The sequence below is a fragment of the Melanotaenia boesemani genome, chromosome 9 (assembly GCF_017639745.1).
Source record: "Melanotaenia boesemani isolate fMelBoe1 chromosome 9, fMelBoe1.pri, whole genome shotgun sequence".
Taxonomy (NCBI): domain Eukaryota; kingdom Metazoa; phylum Chordata; class Actinopteri; order Atheriniformes; family Melanotaeniidae; genus Melanotaenia; species Melanotaenia boesemani.
Genome location: NC_055690.1, coordinates 27,587,635 through 27,613,436, shown reverse-complemented (window position 1 = coordinate 27,613,436; position 25,802 = coordinate 27,587,635). Strand labels below are relative to the sequence as shown.

The window sequence follows — 25,802 nt, the reverse complement described above, 5'->3', positions numbered from 1 at the left end:
CAATAAATACAAGCAATAAAAAATAAGATGTCCTCATTAGCCCAATTCTCCAGCAGAAAGAGATGGAAGAGGTGTGTGTGTGTACTCCTAAACCAAAAATATCCTGCTTTTATTAGGGGCCAAAATTACTTGAAGATTTCTTAATTTATGCCACAAAAAAAAAACAAAAAAAAAACTATCCACTTGGTAAACCCTCCCCCTTAAAAAGTACCACAAACACCAATAGAACCTAATACAAAATTATATCTGAATATTTCTATTTAATTCTTGAAACTAAAAAAAAAAAAAAAAAAATCTAATTTTCTTATTTTGATACATAATCAAATGTTTGTACCTTTATTTCAGAACCATGAACTGTAATATGTGGTCCCAATGCTAAAACTACATATAAAAACTTTTCTAGAATTAAATGTAGTAGTAAAAAGATTTAAAAGAAATTAATTTACTTGCAGCCTTATTTCCTCTGGTTTAAATGTTTGTTGCCAGTTGATACACTTGTACTCAAACTGAATTCAGCATAGTTCCATATTTTGTGTCAACAAAGTACAAATTATTAGTCAACATGGTGCAGCCAAAATGCAATACTGGAACCATGACTAGCAACTGGAGAAAGGAAGCCAACAGTTTTAATTTGTGCAAATGCCCTGCTTTCCTGAACACTAATATTGGCTTCTTTTGTTATATACTGTAAAATATCACACGTTCTATGTGGGCCATTTAAAAAAATGTCCCTGTGACAAAGTCCAGATTTAAGACTGTCAAGTTTGCGAAGGGTTTATTCCTAAATGAATACTTGCTGTATTTATTTGATCATATAAGAAAACCCGGTCATCTTTGTACCCCTACCAATCTAACCAGGTTTTAACTTAAATATCAAGTGTCCCTAATATAATAATTCATGGGAAAATTAAACACATTTCTGCAACAATCTTTTCCAATTCTAGTTGACTGGGACAATAAAATATTAAGTGCCAAATTGATAATCCATCATCTAAATTTAGTTATTCCACATATGAAGGACAGAGAAAAATATAAACAAATCCCCCACTTTAATTGGCATTTCATACCATTCATAACAAAAGAACGAGAAAGAGGAAACTGTACATTTGTAAAGAAAACCCTAAACCACACATATCTGAGCAGGATAAACCATGACAATTATGATTTACTCTGTAATGCATTTTGTTTAGAGCAAAGCGAAGAGCACAAATCATTTTAATTGGTCTAAAATGTACCATGAAATGAAAAGCAAACCCCTTCTCTGCACGTGAGAATGAGGAAAAGCAGCATTGTGAACACAGAACACAATGCTGAAACTTTCAAATTGTTTCATCTATTAAACAGTATTTTGATGTTTCATTTAAAACAGTACAGATGACAAAATCCCTCAGCTTAACTCCCTATTCCTGATAATGACATGATCACATCAGGGAGAAAAAAAAAACTAAAATAATCACAACACAGTGAGAAGAAATTTTTCTCTTCACAGAAACCATAAAAAGTCAATGGAAATTGTAATATATAAAAAAAAAATGCAATCACATCCCTAAAACACTGTTGTTTTAAGAAAATAGTGGATAAAAATATTCTCTGCATTTTACAACAAAAGGAAGTAAAGGGACCACTGGCTGTACTACTCAGCCGCTTTCTCCTCATCTTCAGCCTTGTCTTCTTTTTTATCGTCCTCTGTTGGTGTGGCCTGATGGAAGATGGAGAAAACTTCATTTAATCGCTTAGTCCAGTTAAAGTGCAAACAACAATTAAGGGCCAAACAAAGTACCTCTTCAGGTTTGGCTTCTCCGTTTTCTGCAGGAACTTCTTTCTCTGCCTGAGGTTGTTCCTTTTTCTCCTCTCCCTTGGCCTTTGTTGCCTCTTTCACCTTTTTGGCTTTTGGAGTTGCCTAGTGTGTAACAAACCAAATTTTAAATGCACCAAACATGTCAAGCAGAAAATCAATAACTATATCAACTGAATACAGCATTTTCTTTCTTACCTTAGTCTTCTCTGGCTGTGGTTTTGGCTGTGTCTCTTTCTATAATGTAAACGTGCAATACAATTAATGCATCAACAACTTGCAAAGCAGAGAGTAGATATTCATTAAATTGTTAGGAGCTTTGTCCAACTTACTTCTGACAATCTTTGAGACTTTCGTCTTGGCTGAAGAGAAATAAAAAAATTTGGTGTTAATTATTAAGGCAAGTATTAAGGATGAGGGGCTGCAATATTTAAGAGAGTATAACTCTTTTAAAACTTTAACAAAATTATTTCATTATAAAAGTTGACAGAACTGTGGTAATATAATGTAATAAAAAACTTATTAGATAAATACAAATGCCCCCCAAAAAAACCCAATTAAACCAATATAAATACGACATTTGGTATCTCTTTTTTATTGAAAAACAACACATTTTCAAAAGGGACCAAAAAAAACAAACAGAAAATTCTTGCCTGAGGAAATATTTAGCAATTTAAGTCCATGAAACCAAAACTGAAACTTCGATAACTTGGCTATACACTTATTTTTCTAAACAATACACACTTACTAGGAAAGCTTGTGTAAATGCGTATGCTACACGTCCATACTCAATATGCACTTTGTACCGATGTTTTGGAGCAGAGGAGGGGGGTTCTAGCTTTGCAGCAGACATGTTGTAAACTCACCAAATAACATCTAAAGTATGAGCTATGCAGGTAAACACAATGTTCTTTGTGGTAGTGCACTCACTTGCGCCCTCTAGAGGGTAAGGAGCTTCCCAAACTGAATTATTGCCTGAAGATTAAAACTAACTGAAAAACATTTATTTTAAACTTTATGAATCATTTGCAGGTATAAAATTTATTTGTGTTCAACTGTAAAAAAAAACTTTACATTTTGTATCAATCAAGACCGTCTCTTTGTCATCACACAATGAAGAACAAAATGTCCACTAGGACATCAATGGGTGTTTGGGTCACTTTGCTTGTCTACACCTGGATACTAACCTCTGCACTTGCATCTGCATCAGTGGAGGACTGTGGAAAAATAGAAAGAAAGAAGAAATAAATAAACAAGCCATAAACTATTCAGGAGTGAGCTAAAGTGGGTGTGTAAGGAGGGGGATGGGCACCTTTCCCACCCCTGAAGTCACAAAAAATTATGTAATATCTATGCTTTGTATTGAAGGGTGCTGTGAGCTTCTAAAATGTCCCGAGAAGATTCGGACAATGTTTGGTTTATTTCTATCAAACATTTTTATGCATACATGGAGATACACGTTTTCTCAGGTAGGCTAAACGTGCTGTAGGGAAGAGAAGAGTCGCCCCACCTTCACGTGCTCTGTACAATAGGAATGTACTTATTTAGATAAACAAATGAAAACTCAAGCAACGTGACGGCACGAGCTCCAGTTAACACTAAAACGACCAGCTGTGTCGCTGTGCTTTCCAGGAGACAGCTGCCATGATGATCCTACAGAAAAGGGACTGAACACCTCAAGAGTGACACGCACCATCTTAACAGTAAACACAGTCAGAGGTCAAGATCCAGCGATGCGGGCTGTACAAATCACGCAACAAAACGGCATATCTTACGTTTTATACTAACACCAATAACACACGACAGGCGCAAATATCGAGCGGCAAAAAAAGGGCGAAATTGCTTTAGGCTGCAACCACTACCTCGACGTCGGTTACACCCCTTTGTTTGATAACAGCACACCGTGAATACTTTCTGGACACAGCTTTATACATTTTAGTTGATGAACAGGCATAGAGCTGAACCAAGCAAAACTGAATAACTGGAAAACTTGTTCTTTGAGAAAGCATGCTGCCCTGCACTGAGTAAAAAGGCGCCACTTCCCGTATCAACACGACAGATCTGAGGACATCAAACGTGGACTCCATGCATGCACGTCCACATTGGCTTTTTTTTACACTGCAGCTTGTATAGCGTTAAAACACACGGTGTAACCACTTTTGCCTGAACTTTAAACATATTCTTCGGATAAATATTATATATTATTAATCATATCCTACATAATGCACACATTTCAACTTACTTTTTTTCTTCCCATTGTTGCTTAAATACTGCGACGGAGGTAAAGAAGTGACGCAACCTCGTTTACTGTTCAGAAAACTATAAGAAATGTGGGTCAGCCGAACACCTCTGCCTACTATACCTCCAGAACAGTGTAAAATAACACAAACGTCCGACCAGTACCAGTACAAGCTCAAACCGGATTGGATCCCTCTCTTGGTATATTTTATCCCTTATCCTACCAACCTACCAGGAAGAGTAAATCCCCGCCCCTTACTTCCAGTGATTGGCTTTGAGGTCAAGGCAGCATATTTTTGAAACATAACATCTTACCTGTGTGGGCAGGACAGTGTGCCAATCATAGCCAACTCTCTCTCTTTAACCATGGGCTGATGTTGCTCGAAGGGTGTGTATTTGCAGTGGAAGTGGAGAATTCCCTACAGTTTTTATTGAACAAGTTACTTCTCCAGTTTAAGTTTTTAAAATACTTTGAACTACCAGTCATAGAATGTCATCAAAAACATCAAACATTCATAAGTTGCAAAAAGCATACAATTCCAGCATAAGCCATCATAATTAAAGTGCTTAGATTTGTTGTTGTTTTCTTCTTCATTTTTTAAAACCCAGCTTCGTGTTATTTCATTAATTTTCACGTTTTTAATCACATAATTCTGAGATGTCCAGTAGCTCCACAGCTGCAACAAGGAAGCTGACTGAGTGATGAGCTACAGGGAAAACATGGCGACCGGTTATGCGTGGTTGTTAGTGTTGGGCTCGGTTTTTCTGTGCAATCTAATGAAAGCACTTCTCCCTTCCATTTCCTCTTATGTAAGTAGAGGTTATTTCTTCCATATGTGAAGTTCCCAACAAAAGGGGTTATAAATGATTTTTCATTGCCTAGAAAGCGGTGTTTATTAGCTTCCCCTAAGCTAACAGCATGAGTATGTTTAGAAAGCGGTGTTCATTAGCTTCCCCTAACCTAACTTAAGCAATGATATGGGTAACGTGAGCCTGCTAGCCTAAACCAGCGTTCACCTACAGTTAGAGGGTGGGGTTTTCGTGACAACCCGATGTAATTATTACGCACAAAAGTGAAAAACATTTTGTCCTCCATCACCCATCAAAAATAAGTAACCCCTTAGTACGTTTGTGGATTGTTAGCAGTTTTAAAGCTAAGCTTATATGCTAATGATAGCTTTCTATAATGAAGCTCTATTCAGTATCCCCTCTTATTGTCTCCCAAGAGCCCCTGTTGTCAAGTTACAGACTGTGCTTAGATGGGCTTTTTCTTTTTTCTTCCCCCGTTTAAGCTATCGAAGATGGTGCAGAAAGACGCCGTGCAAGAAAGTGAGATGAGGGCTGAAATCCAGGAGATGAAAAAGGAGCAATCCTCTATCAGCATGATGGATGAGTTTGCCAGATACGCTAGATTGGAGCGTAAAATTAACAAAACAACAGACAAGCTTAAAACACACGGTGAGATACAAAGTCAAGTTAGTCAATTCAAGAGGTATCCTCTATTTAAGCTCTAGTAGCAAACTACCTTCGAGAAGCTAACAACAGAGTAGTCCACCTGTTGTTCATATAGCAACATAACAAATTAGTATAAATGAACAACCATAGACTAAATATAAGCATGAACTTCATGAAGGTTGTGTTCTATTATTTTAGATTGCAAATTTACAGCCACAGCTTTGAAATAAAGCACAAATATCTTGATACACTATCACTGACTGCAAAAAGGTAAATGCTATGTCTTCCACAGCTGTGTAGGTTTGTTCAAGCAGATTCTTGCATAAAAACAGCAACTGCAGGAAGTGGCTAGAGGGTTAAAGTGTTGGCTGGGAACAGCTGCTACCTGTTTCTGTCCTTCATCCACAACCTCAGAATTGTTTTACAAACAGACTGGTGTTTGCTGGTGTTTGAATGAAGGCATTTATATGAACTATATAAAATAAACAAAGGGTGTACTTACTTTTTTGTAATTGTACTTTTTTAGATGCACTCATTACATTCCAAATAATCTTTTGTGATATCTTCTATGAGTTTGTGGAACACTGGGATCATTGCCAACATTTATGATGTTTTCAGTAATGAAAACATTAGTTCAATCTGAAAAAAGTGGAACAGGCACTTCAGATTTATTATATGAAAATGCTTTAATTGCATCAAAAGTCATTGTCAGATTTCATGGGTATTTTTTTTCCTTTGCAGTCAAATCAAGAACTGCTCAACAAGCCAAAATGAAATGGGTTGTGAACATTGTCTTTTATATCCTTCAGGTATGTGGAGATTGTAAAGAGAATCACAATAATCTTTGGGTTGATTGTTCTGTAACTAAAAGACCTTAGCTGTAAAGAGTATAATTGAAGCATGGGTCATCAGTATGTTTCTAAATCTCTAGAGATGCTTTGAAGGAGCTTCATTCTGATTAGGAAATAGGTTCTTAGAAAGGACACATTAAGGCATCATAATAATCTGCACGTTGTTATTAAAAGGGACTTGTATCCTAAGTTCATGTATCCTTCTGTTTTTCCTCAGGCTGCTCTGATGATTTCATTGATATGGAAGTATTACTCTGATCCAGTCACTGTGGTTCCCAGTAGATGGATTGCTCCCGTGGAGCGCCTTGTGGCTTTTCCAACAGGAGTAGCAGGTAATCGGTCTCATGTCATGGAAAATCATCAATTTAAAGAATGTCTACATAGTAGTTTAGCTAAAGTATTAAACATAGCATTGAAAAGAGTGCATGACTTGGTAACTGGGCAATAAGACCTAGCTATTCCTCATGGAATTAATGGTTGATCCAGAAAATTGTTTGATCTGTAGAATAATAAAATCAATATAGTTGCACGTGTAGTACTGTGCAGAAATCCTGCACCCCCCCTCATTTTTTATGCAATAGTTTATTTGTTTTCTTGCACATTTGCTGCTTTATTTCATATCAGTATAATTCATGTATCTGGCTATTTTCAGAGCAATGTATGTGACCTATGAATCATGTAAACATAAAACAGGTATCTAAATCAGGAAATGAACCAGTGTTGTGTCTACACATTACAGACAACTTATCAAAGAGCCTGTGTTTGATATTATCTTTTAGTATTTCATTTTTCCATACATTTCAATAAATTTCTGCACCTTTTTTTCCCCTGACAATATACAAAGGAAATGGGGGTGGTTCAAGACTTTTACTGCAAGTTTTGTTCCAAATATATAAAAAAACAAATGCATTTAGTCTATGCACTGCTGTTAAACTCTTAACACTTTCACCAAATTACTGACAATGCTGGTCTTTCCTTTCAGGTGGAGTAGGAATCACATGCTGGCTGGTGGTTTGCAACAAAGTAGTCACACTGGGGCTGAATGCTTTCAGCTAGGGACGTGCTGCAGCATTGTGCTCATACTTTTTGGGATATAAAAGCTCCATCTGCTGATCAGAATGTAAAAATGCAGAGCATTTTTTCTGTCTCCATTTGCAGTGTTAATTTATTGTAGTTTAGACTTGAATGTTTTTATTAAATGATTTTGAGTTAAATTATGCATGTGGGTGTTGTAATGACATAAGTTGACATTTCTTTTTAATAAAAAGAGACAAAAAATGTGTTTTTATTTTTATTTTAGTAAATCAAAAGGTTTGCGTTTGCAGTAAATAATGTTTAATTGTTCAAATCAGTGGCTTCATTTGAACTGCTCATGAGTCTGCTTGTCTGTAGAACTTTCCTTCGACTCATGAGATTTATTTCCTTCGCCTTTCCTGAATTTGCCACCTAGCAGACAGAGGTCCTGAATTCCACGGCTGAGGCTCTCTGCTGTAATCGTGTCCTTGGTGATGTCAGGTAGACGCATGTCAGCATTGCTGTAGGCAGGTAATCCATTATGCAGGTTCTCAACAGACTGTTTGAATGTGTAGCTGTGTCTTATTTTTGGGAGCTTGCATTTCTTTTTCTTTTCTTCCGTTGCTTTGAGAGACTTCTCTGAAATACTGGCTTCATGTGTTATTTGCTGCTTTAAATTCAGCAGAGATTCTGATACTTCTCTTTTTGTAAACAAATGTTGAATTTGGTGTTTTGGGGTCCTTTCTAGGCTCTCTTCTAAATAATTATTCTTACTTGTGTATTTCTTGATAAGCACTGAGGGACCTGAAAAAACATACGTCTTCATTATTAAAATATCTTAAAGTTTAATTATGCTGTTTGCCATCATTCAGTGTTGTCTAGAAACAGTTTAGCTCAGCTGTTTATGGTGAATGAAAGAACTCACCTGAACACATCTCAGTATCCTCTTTGAGTTTCATCTTTCTGGAAGAAACCTTTTTCTCTGGATTTTCTGTACCCAAGGACTCCTGCTTTTGATTGTTACAAGGCTGAAATGATGTACAGACTATCAGCATGAGACTTAAATGTCTGATTGTTTACATGAATAAAACCTGCAGATATCTTGATATCTTTATCTTAAAAGCAGTCTGCATAAATCAGCTGGACATATATTTGAAAGAAATACCCAGTTCCCTTGTTGGTGAACCATATCTTCACTTTCAGTCTCCTGCAGACTTGACGTATTTGTTGCAATATTTACCAGTTCATCTGTCTGAACCATCTTGTTTTTTCTTCCTAGACAATATAACACATACCTTATATAAATATTAGATATGGCTTCACTGTGTTGGAAATAATTTACCTTTTATACCTTTGTTGCTCGATCCTTTAAGGAATCTGTGGGAGTAAATTTTATGTTTGTCCATTTCTTTTTCCCTCTCCTGGACCAAGCAAAATGAAGTATTAGTTGCTGGGAGCTGATATTTTAATATATCCATGACATACTAGCCAAGAGATGTTCTTTTTCACCAATAAAGCTTTAACACATGTTGAAATTATGGCCTTAAAAATGAAATTATCATTTTTAAGGCCATAATTTCAACAACAGCATTATTGGTTTCCAGTAAGAAGGAATTACACCTTCAAACACAGTATTGATCTGCTTACACTTCCTTCACTTTTTTCCAACTTACCTTGCTTTCTGTGGTGAGCTGATGGACATGGTCTTGTAGATAAAAAGACATGTTTCTCGCCTCTTTGACTTTCCTTTGTTCAGTGACTATTTGCCGTTTGAACGAGGCTTGACACAACTCTAGATTCCTCTCCATGTCCTGGGATACAGGCAAAATGTAATCAAACATTAGTTTTATATGATCCATAACTTATGAGTTATTTTTTTTAAAATTCCTTCCCACCTGTATCCTCCTGTCCTTGTCCTCCAGCCCTGCAGTGGCCTTGGCCAGCCTCAGGGTGAGCTCCTCCCTCTCCAGGAGGTTCTGGTCCTGGCTGAGTTGCTGCAGGTGCTGGAGAGCGGCCTTCGTGTTAAACAGCTTGTTTTCTGTGGCCTGTAGCTGTTTAATTAGGCTGTCACGACAAATTCGGGTTTCACGGAGCAACTTCTGATGGGCCCTGGTCTCACTGTTGTGTTTGGCTAAAATCTGGCAGCAAGCAAAACAACATAATGTAAGCATGATTTTGATGTTACTAATTCCATGAGATTAGATTCAAGGATGAAAATTTCTAATAAAAATGAAAGCTTTTCCATTAGTTGGAGAAAACAGGAAGCAGTTATTTGATCTTGACGTCAATAGATCAGAGCATCAGGGGCCATGAACACCCAACCTGTCCAATGCTGCCCTCTGAGTACTGGAAGTGCTGCAGAGCCATCGTGTGGCGATGTTGAACTTGCTTTAGCAGCTTGTTCTCACTCATGGCTTCACTCAGCTGCTGCTGCAGATCCCACACCTCACTCCTAAGCGCTCTGATTAAGTGCATGCTGGCAGACTGGACCCTTGGCTTTGAAACATGCATGGTCTTAACTTGAGACAACTTCAGTTTATGATGATTTAACTTCTGCATGTTGCCCCTTCTGGCTTGATCTACAGAGTAGAAGAAGAAGGGGAAAAATGGTCATGGCACTGTGAAAAAACATCTAAAATGTTAACATAAACAGGTAGGGCCTACACATGTAACTACACAATTCCGTTAGCAGGCTAAAGAAATAAATCAATAAAGAAAGAAAATACCTTTTTTAAATCCAGATTTCTGCGATCCTGGAGACTCGAGGGATGGCCATTTTTCTTGTCTGGAGGGAATGGACCATCTAGAGGTGTCCGTGCTGCAGCTGGCAGTGTCCCCACTATCAGCTCGCTGCCTCTCACACATGGCGTCTTTCTTCTGAAAGAAACGAGGACCAACTTCTGGAAAAAAGTTGAGAAGTAATGTCGATAAAGAAGTAGTTTTTGCTCCCGGATAAAATAAAAAGCTAACCTACAGGTTGACGCTCTGACCGTGATTTTATTTGTATTTATTTTTTGTAAAAATACGGTTACCATGGTACCCAGCTTTAAGAAAAATATAATGTAAACGAGAAAAATATTTTTAACAATCGCACAAAGTGTTATTTAATTCCACTAAACATCTACTTCTGCGTCTGATTGTATGTTTCCAATTTTTTTTTTATTCGCGGGAAGCATCTTCCACATTTTAATGGACTTCTGGGGTTAAAAAAAGAAGCTCTCATTGTGTTCAAGTACGTTAACTCTTAACAAATGTCTTTTGTTTAAAATAGGTTAAATAAATAAATAAATAAGTTGGTAATCTGCCTGCACATGCGTGTGCTTGCGTCCGCGGCACCTGCTCCTGGCAGGTACACTGGCTCGCGCATCCTGCATGTGAAAACCTCTCAGACCTGCAGTCACTGCTATTTCTGTCCTCCCCAGGAAGGACTTGGAAGCCAGCTTCTCTGTCCCCCTGCAGACAGGCAGCTGAAGTTGCCAATCAGTATGTGTGGCACTACGTTTCCCCCACCCGGGGCCAACCCACCAATCCTCACTAATGGATTCTGAGACAAAAATAACTCCAGCACCGCGTGTATGTGTGTGTGTGTGATCTCAGTGCTATGTCTCCGTCCTGGGTGAGGTCTAATAATAGAGGAGACAGTCTGCTCCTTTAAGACCCTTCTTGTTGCATATTCTACAAAATATAACCTATTGTAAGAAAATGGTCATCAAAGTATTCCTCGCCTCTTCATCGGGATCCACAGCGGTAAGCTTTCAGCCAGTGCGACTTGGTTCCCCTTCAGGGTGAAACTTTTGCAGGTTGTTCTGCTCAAACCGACCAGGACTGTCAATCATACTGACTGGCTAAACCTCCACATTAAAGTCACTGCCCTCGATTTGTTATGTTTGAAGCCTCTTGCTAGGCTTGAGGTATTGCTTAGATTTCTACTTGAGCTGCGCTTGTGTCTATTGTTTAATTATCTGGCAACTCGCTGTGATTCTCACGCGGAGCTTTCCAGAACAGGGGCTCCCAAACTTTTTCACGTAACGGAGCCTCGCATGCCTAATCAGATCTCAAAGAGGGTGTTTATAGAGGCATTCTCCCCTTTAAAAAAGGAGCCTTTCTTACTTATTTGTGATCGGATGTTTTCCTAAAGTAACAGTCTGTTAGGTGGGGCGATGACTGCTGAGGGTGGGGGGTGAATTCATCCACCAGATCTACTTTTGGCAAAGCTAAATAAGCAGTTTAAAGCAGTGCTGGCTTGTTAGCGGGGTTGTCTCACAGAGGGCTTTGTCCTCCGAGTGGACTTGTTTGTATGTTGGCTGTTGCCCAAGTTTAACTTGACTTCTACCCAAAATTAGCAGATGACACCTCATGACTGACTGCACTAGTCTACCTTTAACAGTGACTGAAACTGGATGATTTGAACTGTAACTTATTGGAAAAGGCTGGAAAGAAAGACCTACATGTCCCACAACCATAAATAAATTAGTAGCAGGATGATTACAACAGTATAAAATGCAAAAAGCATAAAAACACAGTGACATGACAGAAAAAGAACTGGTATTTGCTCATATTTAAGGAGCTACAAAACGTATTTGCCATTTTGCACAATGTGTGACTAATTGACAAAACAGTTTCTAATGAGTTGACACTTGACTGAAACAGGAGAACAGGAAAGTCAGGGAGTATCTTACATCTGATGTGATGTGAATTATCACCTACTATCTTGAAAAATTTTGCATTTCCTTTTAATCCAATTAAAATGAAATGATAAAAATTAAGTTATTAATCCCCAAAGGGGCGTTATTGTTTTTTTTTTTTTTTTTTTTTTGGATCTTATTTCATTAATAGTCATTGTCATTAATGGTAATAATGAATGAAATTTATTTAAGTTCCTATTCTACAGGGTTCTTGCTATGACTGTTGACAGGAATGACATCCTGTCATGTTCAGTGCAACCTGAAGAAGCCTCTCTCTGAACACACTTCATTATTTCCTCACCGTGTTGTGTCAAGGATGTGAAAAATTCTGCGTTACTTTCAACAGCTTGTGTAGCATTCTTCCCTGCATAATCAAATCTGTAATGCCTACTTTTTAGGAAAGCAAACTTTACAGCCTCATCCCGACATGCTGGGCCATCACTATTGATTTTGAGAAAACTAATAATATAGATTTTTCTGTCTCCCAGATCAAGAAGAAGCAGCAAGATGTGGTCGCCTTCTTGGAGGCGCTTAAAGTGGACTACACTGAGCTGGACATCGCCTGCAGCGAAGAGAACCGCATGTGGATGAGGCAGAACGTTCCTCAGGACAAGAAGCCTGCCAACGGCATCCCCCTCCCGCCACAGATTTTTAATGAAGAGAGTTACTGTGGGGTAAGCATGCATGCATGCAAAATTATTGAGAACCTGTGTTTGATAACATTTTGTCTCAGGATGTTATTTGCTTTGCAATTAATAAACAGTTTGATGTGAGTCATGAACCATGATGGTGAGGCATCAGAGGAAAATACTTTTAACCTATTTAGGAATTCCTTGACAGAAGATGGTGCACACTTTAAAAGCATTCTTTTCTTATTTTCATGCAGGATTATGAGACTTTCTTCGATGCTAAGGAGGACAACTCGGTGTATACCTTCTTGGGGCTGCCCCCTCCCCCTGGCTCAAAGGTTGGAACTATTTAACCATTTTAATTAAAGGAAAATAGACTTTAAACCATTTAAGTATTTTTTTTTACCATCTGTCAGCCTTTAATGTAAGCAGTAATATTTATTCAAACACACATGTATTCATATACTTTCATATCCCATCATCTGGGTATTAAAAGGTTTCACTTAGCTAGTTAGTTAGAAGGTTTTGTCAGTGTGTTGTGAATACTGTCTAGGTATAAGTGAACAAAAACAACACAGTTCAAGGTTCTTAAAGGCTTCTTTTGGAGACTTACTGACAACAGATATAAATAATTAGTTAAACATACAGCTCATAGTCAGAATGTACGACAGTAATAAATGAGTACCGGCCATGTTTCCAATAGTTTATAAACTGGAAATTAGAGTCAGATTCAATGTTTACAAGTAATTTGAACTCTATCTTTCATAGTAAATGGTACAAATTGCTCTAAAAGGCCTTATCCTGACTGTGGCATTCCTTCTAAAGCTTTTTAATTTGTATTTGTTGGTAGAGAACAAAATTTTCACTGATAGTTGCATTAAGAAGCATAAAAATCCACAAAATGTGATTTCCACAACAGAATTCCCAGTAACTTTACAGTTTTATATTAAGAATCATGTTAAACTAAACTTAGCACAAAAAGTAAGGAAATTCATATATTAGATTATCATAGATTAGTTTTGTTTTTTGTAAAAGAGGAATATAACTAACTGAGCTTTGCTAGTTTAAATTAAATTTAGACATTTTTCGTGTCATGTCATTTCATATAAAGCTCACAGAATAACATTTCTGCTTCAGACTTAAATATATTTCTACACACAACTCAAAATAGTTGCATAGTTTTGTTTTTGTATCATATTATGTTAAATTGGATGCAATACTTTAAAGAAAATCTTAGATAGATTCCCAGTGTTAGATTTAGGGGACAGATTGATGATCTAAACAGTCATTTTCTAGATTTTTTTGCAACAGCTTCTGTTAAATCACACCGTTTCCTTGATACAGGAAGCAGTTCAGGCTGAGGAGGAGCACATAATGCAGAACGGGACCCATGTTGAGGAAAACCCTGATGACTCAGTAGTAATGCCGTTCTTTCTTTTTCCATTTCAAATCATGCTTTGTTTCTTTTCACCGTGGCTCACCTTCTCATCTTCATCCAGTTAACGTAACTTGCTTCCTTCCCTCTAAGACTCCTAATTAGCCACTAAGTCCACTAAGATCCACCCATCATCAACTAATCTTTGTGTTGCATGAAATTTCAGTTCATGTCAACTTAATATTTCCTGCTTTCACAATAACATTACAACACTTCTTCCATGTGTTCAGTTTGCCATTAAACTGTGACGCATCATGCACCCCTCATGTTTCATAACAACTAATGTTTCATTTTTTAGGCTTTGATCCGTTTGCACTTATAAAGAGAAATTTTGTGGATGTTGTACCTTCTTATTCCAGCAACCTTCAACAGTGCTCCTCCAAGAAAAATAACATTTCTCTTTTTTGGCAATAACGGTGAGGACACATTCCTTGTGACATTTTAAGGCAAACATTTGCCATAAATTGGATTTTAACCGCAATCATACATCTGCTTTACAGGTCATTCGCAGGGCTGCAGAATTCTTAGGTGCTTTTTCTGCTTTGGGGCTTAAATAGTTCAAATGAAAATCTTATGGATTTAATGTTGTTTTACACTTTACATGTTGCATAACAGAACTATTGGAATGAATTTCTAACAGTTTTGCATCCAGTAGAAAAACAAAAATCTCATGTAATCTTTGCATGCAATAAACAAATATCATGCAACAGAATTAAATTAAATTGGTTAACTTTAGGCAAATTTGGTTACCTTGTAGTTAGATTAGGTAGTTAAACTTCTAAACTCTTTTCATATTACAGAAACCATCATCTCCCCCTTTTTAACTTCTCCTCCCCTCTATACCTGCTGGATCCACAAGACTAACACATCTCAGTTGTCAGAACCCCTCCCAATGATCAGATGATCATCTTAGTGCTGCTGAAGAAGTTTCTGAATACATTTTGAAAGTATTTTGATTTATCTTTTAATTCAGGCTGCTTGTTTTCTTTGATCACACATTGTTGTTTTCACTTCACAACAAGGAGGTTCCAGTGGAGGAGCGTAATGGTGATGCACACGGAGATAAGGACCAGGGAGAGGCAGCTGATGAGGAGGAAGGTGAGGGTGGCAAAGCAGGTGATGAAGCCACCGAAGGAGAAACAGCAGTAGACGAGGCCCCTGCTGAGGAGGAGGAGGAAGGGGAGGAGGCAGTGGAAGAAACAGAAGAGGTCACAGAAGACACAGTAAATGCCACATAATTACAACCCAGCCTCCCGTTGTGTTGCTGCCTCTTCCTTCCCTTAAATGTTTCACTTTTTTTTGTTCCTTCTTATATCTTCCCATCATTCCTGGAATGCTCTGTTTTTCCTCCACTACTCATCTTTCCTTTTTAATGTCCTCTTCTTTTTATCCAAGGTTTGCCTCCTTTGCAAGTTCCTGTCATCCTTGTACTGCATCTCTTCCTCAAGTCTCTCTCCGGATTGAATCATTTACTAACACACAATGTGCAACATTCCTCTTCTCATCCTGTTATCTTTTAAGTCCCAGTAGATGTTTGACTTCTTTTATTATTGCATTTCTTTGTTTTGATTCCTTGTGTTGTGAAGTGACCCCATTATCATTTGTCTTGATAATGTGACCCCTGCTGCACTGCAATGCACACTTCTTATCCATTAATTGTCCTGGTCAAGATGTGTGACAGTTGAGTCCCACGACCACCCAACTCTGATTCATTAAGCCTGGTCTTAAGCCTGGTCTCCCACCGGATGGTGTGCTGTCTGTGTTTTCATGTACAATTATGTATGATGTGTGGAGAATCTGACGCCTCTAATACAATCTTGTGTTTTCTTTTAGCAGGCTCAAGCAGAAGAGGAAGAAGAACAGGTATGATTTTACAAACTCTTCATAGTAAACTAACCTGAGGAGTACTTTAGTGCTCTATTAAAGAGACCATATTATGCTGATTTACATGCTCCTAGCTTGATTTGTTGACCTACCGGAAGAGCTTTACATGCCTTAATTTTCAAAAAGCACATTGTTTTTCCTCATTCTGTACATTCCCTTTGTGCCCTCAATTTAAAATGCTCCATTTTAGCTCTTGCTTTGGAAGGAAGGCTCATAAAAGCATAATATGACCTTTAACAAAAGCAGTTCACAGCAGCTATAGAGGGAATGCACATAATGTCATCAGATATGAGATTGTACTCAGGTTGGTTCCCTCTGAGTGGCAAAAAGACTGCTGTTTAAGTGTCCACAGGCTGCTTCATTAGTTAAGAAACACAGAAACTGTGTCTAAAATAGGTAAGAGGTGATGCGTGATTGACTATACCAGCAAATTCAGAAATAATTCAGTTTGCTCATTACAAAATTACAAAAATGAAAGAGAAAAGACCCAAATGGTTTGCTGCAGCTTGAGAAAATCCATGCTCAAATATTTTGGTTTTGCATTTAATACTTTGTACCTAATATGATAGATTTTATAACAATTGTTGTACAATGTTTAAACAAACCTCAACAGACCATTCAACATGTGTAACTGCAGTGTATAAAAAAGAAAAACCCAACCTACAACAGTGCTCCTTTGGTCTGCTTTATGGTAATATAACCAAAGATAGATATAAATGCAAAAAATGTTTGGTCCAAATAAAACCCACATCTGCAGTATTTTTTGGTCCACATTCAGATTTGACTCATGGTATTGACTCTATGTGACTGTAATCAATGTCCAGGCTGGCCTCTCATGTTTGAACCACATGTGGCCCACACAACACTTGCCAGTGCCATCACTGGGGCATATCTGGAAGTGTTGCACATTAGCCGTACATAACTTTAAATTATATTCAGAATTATTTTAGTGTTGTCTTTTTGATAGATTGTTAAATTGCAGTCCTAAAATTTTCCAACTTTGACATCAAATTAATCATTATAAATAGACAAAAAGTACGCCCCCAAAACATTTAGCTTTGTGTCATGATTCTGCTCACATACACGTAACATGGGCTGCACATTGGATTATAGGCGATAACGTCATCCATGCTAACTGTTTTAATTACAGAAGTTTGAGTAAAATAGAAACTAGTTGCTACTAGCCTGTCCGTATACAACCAGAATGATGTTTGTAGTCGTCATCTCCTTCATTTCTCACTATGAAGTTGGCTAGATTTTTACATGCTTTTGGCTTTGTAGGATTTTCCCAGTGTTCAAATCAGAAAAATACAATTTCTGGCAAGATGCATGTAGTCTACAATTCTTCTATAGGTTCTACAGCCTTTTATTTAGATATCTTTCACTTATTATCCTTCTGTTCCCACAACTAGCGGCTGAAGTCATATTGAATATTTTGCCATTCAGTGGGTCATGTCTACATTGTCTGGGATGCAGGTGCATACCCTCTATTAGATTTCATACCAGCAAGAAATTGCTCTACCATTATATATAGTGGGACATACATGCACTAATTAAAAATCATGCATGTTTCATTATCACTGTTTGTTACAGATGCAATGTGTACAAATGACATTTGTGTTTCAGAGTAAGTGCTCTCACCAGTCCTCACCACAGCCAGTCACTGTCTGCTTGCAGTAATTCTCAAAGTGATGCATAAATAGATTACTAAAAGCTGAACATGTAAGATTTCTGTAACCTTTCAGATTAACGTATTTTAACTTTTATTTCTTACTTACTAAAGCTAAATCATGCTGTGTTCTGTGAAGATGCTGTTTTGATTTTGACAAGTCAAAATTCAGCTCATCTTTTGTCTAAACGTGATTGTAGAGGTTAAACCAGTGAAGACTGTTAAATGATCTAATGGAATAGAAGCATGTACTGAATGACTCTTAAAAATCCCTGCCTGTATAGACGGTGGGTGTTTATTTTCTTCTCTTTTAAATGTGTGAACAATTTGAAAAAAATTCGATTGTGCATCCTTTCATATCTTCTGGTCAGCCTGTTTTCCTGACTATTTTGGAGGCATCGCATTTTTGCTCTTCCAGTTAAACAGCCTGACTTTGCTGGACATCCTAAATCATATCCACTGAAATGCTTTGGAAATGCTACATGTTTGTGTTCAGTAACAGAGTGACTCATCCCATGGATTCTCATTTCATTTAACAGTTGGGGAATTTACTTGTTGTTCAAATACATCCATCACCTAACCGATTCCACTCCATTCAAAGAAATCATTGTCAGAGGTGTGTCTGCTGAGATTAACACCAGTCATTCCTAATGCACATACATTTTGTATGGTGTTTGACCCCTTGTTTGCTTTATTGTCCATCTCCTCTTGGTTTGCTCCTTCCAGGTGGAAGAGGATTTGCAGTCAGAGGTAACTGTGCTGCGTTGATCAACTCTTTCCATGGTTCCTCCATATAGTCATCAGCGTTGTGGGTTTGATGGTACAGAGAAAAGGGAGGGTTACTGTGGTTAAGCTGGTGTGATGGTGGTGGTGGGGGGGGTTTGTTCTGTTGTTGTCTCTCATCATCACCTTTGTTTTCTCACCACAACACCTCACCACCCTTTCCCTTTCTTTGAGTTCTCTTTGCTAACAGCCTCATTTCTTTCCAGCTGTAGCTGTTTCCTGACATCCTCAACTACCCCCTTTTCCGCTCTAGCGCATGTCTGTGCTGCTCTCTTGCTCTCCTCATAGCGTGTTGACCTGCTATTTGTTATTTTTTTTAGGAGGAAGAAGAGCTACGGCAGCTTGAGGTAGATTCATGTGATTTTTATTTTTACCTGCCCCCAGCCCTCCGCGGTTTGTCTTGTTTCTTTTCAGTCACCAGTCACTCGTAGTTCCTATGTTGCATCAAGCATTCCTTCAGTGTTTTTCTGTGTTTTCTTATTTAGTACAATCCAATAAATTTCGTAGTATTTTCCAAGCTGTTAGGTCTAAGACCAATCACAGATGGTCTTAGGCCTGCATCATCTGCATCAGGGTCAAGAACAAGACATAGCAATAACACAAAAGGTGTCTACTGTTATGCAGGAATGATTAAATTATGACCTCCACAGAGTTTATTAAAGAAACTGCCTATAAAAGGCTCAGTTTTATGAAGTAATTCTAGATTTTACTTGGTACTACATCGCTTTTATGGTTCGCACTGTTACATAAGTTTGATAATGGGATCTATTAAGAGTGCAGTTAGATGACAGTAATTCTTTATGACCCTCTACCACGAGCCCAATTACAGAATATTTCTTCACTTATTATAGTTATGACAGCGGACTTAATGAGCATTTGAAAGTGCTTTATAGGAGTCTGGCCTGTCAATTCACAGCGATACCCCTGCTTTACTCATGGTTTGTTCATTGAGCCCTTAGGACAGGGTTGCAAGTTTCACTTAGTCCACAATGACTTCAGCCTTTTCACACAGCATAACTTCCCTGAACCTGAATGTTTTAACTTTGCCAGATCCCAAATTACAATCTACAACCAATAAAGTATATGTAATGACAAGTAGAGGGCGTAATGATTTCCATATCGAAGTGCTGTGTGAAAAGGGCTCTGCTTCTCTGAGACATTCCAACCTCTGCTTGAGCTTCTATCGCTTATGTTTCACTGCTTTGCCTTCTTTCCACCCTTTCTTTCTGTTTTGTCTTTGTCCCACCTTTCTTGCAGGACCAAGATGAACCAGGCAGTGAGGTAGCTTTGCAGTGTCTTACATCTTTTAGGCTTCTCGGCTTCTACTGTTCTTCTTTTTCTTTCTGTTTCTTTGTGCTGCATGTGACTTTTAAAATTCTTTTCCATAGAGGTGCCTGATGCATGATAAATACATGTTATTTAAACCTTTAAGGTGGAATACGTGTGGTTACAGACATAGCCATCATGTATGGACCATTGCATATTCCTCTCTTTATGATATTCTCAAACTCAACACTCCCTGATTTGATCTTCCGTAGGAAGAAGAAGAAGCTGAAGTAGAAGAGGTATATGTTTGGATTGTAGAATTTCTGTCCATGTTTGCATTGCATGAACTATACTGGGAGTGGTATTTCAATGCATGATCTGACTACAAAGACCCTAGAATCTATGGTCTCTCCCCAAGGCAAATGTATGTCTCACAGTCCAGTGCACAATGTGCAGATGTTGAGTGGCTCAGATTTTTTATTCACCTCAGGGATGACACAACACAATATTTGTGCAGTGTTGTAGTGAACTTTAAGAAATATCCACAGAGGCACTTTCCCCTTGTCTGTCAGGACATTTTTTACCTTTTTTGTTTTGACATCTTAAGAACAGGTGAAAAGTCTTTTTCTCGTGTTCTTTGGCTCTGCCTATGTGCACATGAGCATATTTGGGACATGTGTTCGGTTTGGTTGTTGCACGGAGCTGGGGACGCATCGACCTGACAGGGTGACATGTTTTTCGTTTTTTTCTTTGTAAGAAGTCATGGCCTGCGTTTCTTTTTGCCAAGAGCACTCTGAACAAAGTGGATGTGAAGTGGATGTGACAAGTTTCAAAGAGGGATGTAGCGCATCATGTTATTGCACAATATTTGGAAGGAAACAAAGTAAAAGTAAATCAGTATTTTACATGAGATGAGCCACTAGACTGTGACACGCTGCCTAATTTATTTGGTTATCACTCTATTAAACCGTATGATAAGAATGAATTAGGTGGTCGAGGCATCTAATTGTAGGTAATGAGGCCATTTCTTTTGTACCTCAGTAAGGCTGTCATCACACTGTTCTCACAAGAAACAGCTCTCAGCCGTACACATGATGTTTGATATTTTAAAGTATTAACTTAAAAGGTGCACCATCTTAAACATCACTCATGTCCCACTTAGGTCACCTCAGTTCATACATTAAACTTAGTTTTCAGTTTGTCTTGACTCTGCCATCACTGACAAAAAAACAATAAAACCTGCTCCTCTCCCCTCCATTTTTTTCCCTGTCATTGCATCCACTAACATGTGAAGGCCTCTCGCCTTCTTGCCGTTTGGACCATGACTTCACACAACTCCCTATCTTTCTCTTTCTTTTTAATGTGTCAAAGGGAGAAGAAGAAGACTTGGAAGACACACAGGTTTGTCGCATCTGAAATGCTGCCTGTGCTTGACGTGTGGATAAAGTCTTGTTCTGGTCGTGTTAAGAGGGAAGCTCTGTGAGAGACACAAAACACAGACGTTAAGCAGTAATGACGGGAATTTAGCAGTGTAGGTGGAGAGTACTTAGAGATGGTTGCTTTTGAAATGAAAGGAAAGCTCTTGGATTTTTACTCCAGCTTTTTCATGAGACTTTGTTGCCTTTGTTTCACCGACATTAGCTTGAAAATGGCAAAATAGATGGATCCGGCTGTCACAGGGATTGTTTCTGTCAAATTAAACTGTGCCATCAGAAACATTTGAAATGTGCTCAAGTATGGTAACATAACACACATAGTCACTTTGAACTCATACATTTATTAATCTGCTGGGATTTAAAAAGTATTCTGATAATTAATACATTCCTGCTAACCTTCTTCTTTTTAATCTTTTACTGCTTCCTGAGTATGTAAAGGTTATTAAAAGTTTTTTTTTTCTGCTCTCAACAGGAGTAAGAGGCTGAGTAAACCAAGTGGACAATGATGATGCCTTGCTACTGTCCAGGTAAAAGCTCTTTACTGTCCTTTACTTCCTCTACTTTACCACTGGAGGGCAGTAGATCGTAACGTGGAACAATAGACCAGTGATCAGCAGTTCTTTTTTTGTTTAGTTTTTTTTAGTGTAATCACATTAATTTAAAAGATAAAGCTGTATTCAGAAATGTGCTCTACCTTTTGTTTGCCCCTTTGACCCTGCTGGCCAATCACAGGCAAATGCAAAATTACATAATTACTCAACCTGTCATTGTAGCTATAATTTAAAATGTACCTGTGAAGCACTGCCATGCTCTCATTGCAACTAAAAGTCCTTCCTTTCATAAGTGAAATGCATAAATCTCACATACTAGCATTGAGAATTTTCTTGCTTCTCCCCACAGTTTGAGTGGAGTTATGCTTTGCGTACTGTAGACTTGCACTTTGGTGTGTGTAAACAGTGGAAAGCAAATAATGCAGCAGTTCTTTAACAAGGGACTGCCACCACTGGCTCCATCTGAAACAGCTTAAATGAGCACACAGAAAGCCTGGGGATCACATGGAGCTAAAACAAAAACATCTCACAATTCCCTCTTTTTTTTTTAAATCCTTTGAGGCAGTGGCACTGATGATGATGATGGGTGTGATGATAATAATCCTAATCTTCAAAGGTAGCCTTTTAGTTAATCTCTGTGTGTCAGGGCATCCGCAACCCGCTGCAGGAAGAGCTAAAAAACAAGCTGTGGAGAAATGGGAATCTAGTCTCCCCCCTCCCTTTGCTGCCTCCCAACCCCTATGAGCCCCTGTCACGCCTTGTTAGAAGAAGCTGCTAAGTGAGCTTTCACATGTGCCTCCGGAGAAGCGGGCACATGGGTGGCACAGGCGTGGAGGTGGTGGTGGTGACTGCCTCAGACAACTGGCAAATGTGTGACCTCATTTTTTCCCTTCATCTGTTTGTCTTGTGTGCCAGCCCGAAGGAGCCCCTTGTTCCGTCTCGCCCTGACGCTCGACGCCCCCCACCCCGCCTCCCTTCCGTGACCCGTCCGATGGCCCCTCTACCAATGCTTCATTGGAACCTTCTGGAAACAGTTGGTCACATGCTTGAAGGAGCCATTCAAACTAAACAGTCCTAACCCTGATTTGTCCCACTCCTTTCCCATTTTGACTGCAATGTTGACTTAATTTTTATATTTTACTTGTAGAGACTTACTGTAATGAAAATACGCAGGGTAGCCTAGTGGTGTTTGTTATGAGTAGCTTTTGTAAAATGACAGTTGTTTTGTTAAACCCCAACACATTTCTCATGCTTTATGTTAAAAACTATTTTTCTAACACAAAGAGGCATTGACCTTTTCAACAGCAACTAAAAGGTTTCCTTGGCATATCTTAGCGTGTAGCTTTTATAACTACTCCTCTGGGAACTGTTCTGTTCTTTTATTCCAGTCTTGTGCCTTACTGACTTCTTTTATCAACTGAATGTATAATGCCAGCTGAGACTTGTAATGGCCTGACGAGGAGGGACATTTGCTCAAGCTACAGGATTGCAAACTTCACCACCACCACTACTTCTGCCAGTACTGCTGTCTAATCAATGCACTTTGTTGAACAAAGAGTGAAACATGTGGCTAAGACTTGGAAGCAATGGAAAATTGAATAAAGTAAATATATATTTAAAAAAGGCTCATTGTTGCTATTCTGTTTTATTTTAAACTGTAGAATATTTATAGATCAATGGATCATTGTGTGAGTTAAGCAGTGAAGAGTTCAAGAGGAGAGCAAATGCCAAGTCTCTTGAGACTGGTTAGAGATTAACAGGAAATGGTGTTATTATTGGATAACACTGTAAAAACAAAAAGGTTATTCATGGTTGTACAATACAGAAATGATTTAGCATTGTTAATGTGCTGAATAAATTTTCAGTATCCATTCATCTGGAAAGGACAACAACGGTACAAGAACCAATAATAAAGCAGTTTTCGTTGTAATATTGTTCAGTTAGTTGGAGACATGGTGGAAGATGCACTCAAGAATTCCTCATTTAATATTTTATTTTAGTTGCCTCATTCCTAAAAGAACATAACTGACTGGGAATTGTTAAAGTGGAAGATTTCAATACGTAACGCAAACTTACCAATTACTTTGTTTAACGGGCAAATACAAAGGAAGTGACTTTCAGTGTTTTCTCTGACCAACTTCACTGATGCCAGCAACACAAAAAGTCAAATAGAAGCATATTTATCATTTTATTATATAATTCTTCCTTTCAAAATAGTAAAAAAAAAAACAAAAACAGTTTGATCTGGGTAGATTAACATTGGGAATTGTAGAGATTGCTTTAATTTAAACTATCTGTAGAAAAAAGGTGATATTTGCTAAAACAAAAAAGTTTTTAAAATTTTATTTTAAAATTAAAATTGTACAGTATAGTTTCTTGTGGGTTCTGCACAATATTTTCTGATGAGGTGAGAATGGATGGAATAATTGATTTTTCTTTTCTATGTTGTGGTTGACTTGCAGGATATTTATTTATTTTATTACTGAATTGAAAGTGATCTTATGCCATTCTTCCTGTTAACTGTGCTTTTTAACTATCACCTTAAACATGTATCAAGGATAAAAGATCTGATGTCTCAGCAGGACCTGGAAAAACTGGTCCATGCTTTCATTTTTAGTTGGCTTGATTATTGTGACAGTGTTTTTACGGGTCTATCTAAGAAATCGGACACCTGCAGCTGATTCAGAACTCTGCTGCTCCTCACTAAGACCAAGAAATTGGACCACATCAGTCCAGCTCTGAGGTATTTACATTGGCTGCCTGTTCACCAGAGAATAGACTTTAAAGTTCTGCTGCTAGTTTTTAAAGCTCTGAATGGTTTAGGACCAAAATACACCAGTGACATCTTGACCCAGTATGAAACTACCAGAACCCTCAGGTCATCTGGTTCCGATCTGTTATCAGTTCCCAGAGTCAGAACCAGACATGGAGAAGCTGCATTCAGTTTCTATGCTCCACATGTCTGGAACAAACTCCCAGAAAGCCTCAGATCAGCTGAAACACTCAGTTAATTTAAATCGAGGTTAAAAACCCACCTGCTCTCTGCTGCAGTTCAATAGTTTTTATGTAGAAGTCCAGATCTGTTTCTGTTAAGCTGTAATTTTTAAACTTGATCATGTTTTAATACTGTTTTTATCCAATGTTCTTTCTTTTTCATTTCTCCTTTGTTTTTAATGTTTTCTTTTTCTGTAAAGCATCTTGAATCACCCTGTCATTTAAATCATGCTATACACATAAACATGCTTTGCCTTTTTAATCGCACACACAAATGCATGTCAGCTCTGCCATGGATACTAATACACACCTACGCTCATTTTTGCACCTTTTGCTAATACTTCAGCCTATTTTATTTTATTTTATTTTATTTTATTTTAAAAGAAAATCTAACTGAAACTTGCACATCTGACCACAGACCACATGTCCACTGTCCTTCTGTCCAAAACAAAGATGAGCTTGTTCCTAGGTAACAGGGTGGTATTGCTTGTTGCAGTGACAATGGTTCTCTAAGGCACTCCTCAGTCTGTGTGGCAGTATTGATTGTTGTAGCTTGACAGTTTCACATGCAGCACTGCCTGAAGGCTTAGTCATGCACATCCAACAGTGATTTCTGTCCTTGGCCTTTCCCCAAACTCCCTGAATCTTTTCATAGTATTATGTACTGTAGATATCGAACCTCTAAGTTCATTGCATCAAAAAATTTGCTTTTTGACTGATCCATGATTCTCAGACATTTTGGCACAAACTGTTTAGCTAATTATGACAACTTTGCTGAGAACTAAACTTTGGTAGATGCTCCTTTTATACCCAGACACTGTCACCTGTTACTATTTAATCCTGATTCTAGAATCGTCATGTTTGTGGTTAGTTATATATTTACTAAACTTTCTGTTTTTCTTTGTCTCTGTCTTAACTTTTGTTGAGTCTGCTGCAGGGATGAAATGTGCCCAATAAAAGTGTAGCCCGGATACAATAATCTTGTATTTGGTGTAAATAAGTGACAGAGTCATATTTAAAGTTCATGTAATGTTATGTGTAGTTCATATAAAATATGTTCAAGGTTTCAAATGAAAAATGATAAAAATAAAAAGAAAAATTTAGGAATCATCTCAAC

General features: G+C 38.0%; 4 protein-coding genes across 35 annotated transcripts; 2 read left to right on the top strand and 2 right to left on the bottom strand.

Annotated features, from left to right (window-relative positions):
• Positions 1-1,030: 1,030 nt before the first annotated feature.
• Positions 1,031-4,230, bottom strand: si:ch73-281n10.2 (uncharacterized protein LOC561719 homolog). The gene is made up of 6 exons (XM_041995500.1): positions 4,038-4,230; positions 2,983-3,012; positions 2,128-2,157; positions 1,994-2,032; positions 1,781-1,900; positions 1,031-1,699 (listed from the first exon to the last, which is right to left on the bottom strand). The coding sequence occupies exons 1-6, from the start codon at positions 4,050-4,052 to the stop codon at positions 1,634-1,636; spliced, it is 300 nt and encodes a 99-aa protein (XP_041851434.1). The 5' UTR covers positions 4,053-4,230; the 3' UTR covers positions 1,031-1,633.
• Positions 4,231-4,696: 466 nt separating this feature from the next.
• On the top strand, positions 4,697-7,621 carry get1 (guided entry of tail-anchored proteins factor 1). Its single transcript, XM_041995499.1, has 5 exons — positions 4,697-4,843; positions 5,326-5,491; positions 6,230-6,297; positions 6,557-6,671; positions 7,322-7,621. Exons 1-5 carry the CDS (start codon positions 4,736-4,738, stop codon positions 7,393-7,395), a joined length of 531 nt encoding a protein of 176 aa, XP_041851433.1. The 5' UTR covers positions 4,697-4,735; the 3' UTR covers positions 7,396-7,621.
• A 75-nt stretch (positions 7,622-7,696) lies between these two features.
• On the bottom strand, positions 7,697-10,712 carry LOC121645532 (lebercilin-like protein). Its single transcript, XM_041994022.1, has 9 exons — positions 10,665-10,712; positions 10,080-10,230; positions 9,676-9,932; positions 9,249-9,491; positions 9,027-9,164; positions 8,696-8,774; positions 8,519-8,628; positions 8,279-8,381; positions 7,697-8,157 (listed from the first exon to the last, which is right to left on the bottom strand). Exons 2-9 carry the CDS (start codon positions 10,216-10,218, stop codon positions 7,697-7,699), a joined length of 1,530 nt encoding a protein of 509 aa, XP_041849956.1. The 5' UTR covers positions 10,219-10,230; positions 10,665-10,712.
• Positions 10,713-10,920: 208 nt separating this feature from the next.
• sh3bgr (SH3 domain binding glutamate-rich protein) lies at positions 10,921-22,755 on the top strand. 32 transcript variants are annotated; one of them, XR_006011647.1, is made up of 13 exons: positions 10,921-11,100; positions 12,527-12,712; positions 12,925-13,005; positions 14,012-14,086; positions 15,125-15,325; positions 15,936-15,965; positions 18,195-18,271; positions 18,382-18,405; positions 18,759-18,785; positions 19,977-20,003; positions 21,076-21,105; positions 21,613-21,667; positions 22,607-22,755. XR_006011647.1 is itself a non-coding variant. In XM_041995469.1 (12 exons), the coding sequence occupies exons 1-11, from the start codon at positions 11,056-11,058 to the stop codon at positions 21,644-21,646; spliced, it is 834 nt and encodes a 277-aa protein (XP_041851403.1). In that variant the 5' UTR covers positions 10,921-11,055; the 3' UTR covers positions 21,647-21,667; positions 22,607-22,755. The 32 variants fall into 32 exon arrangements, 28 of the variants coding, with proteins under 28 accessions (XP_041851403.1, XP_041851405.1, XP_041851402.1 ...); XR_006011649.1 differs by lacking the exon at positions 18,759-18,785; XR_006011648.1 differs by lacking the exon at positions 21,076-21,105.
• Positions 22,756-25,802: the final 3,047 nt, after the last annotated feature.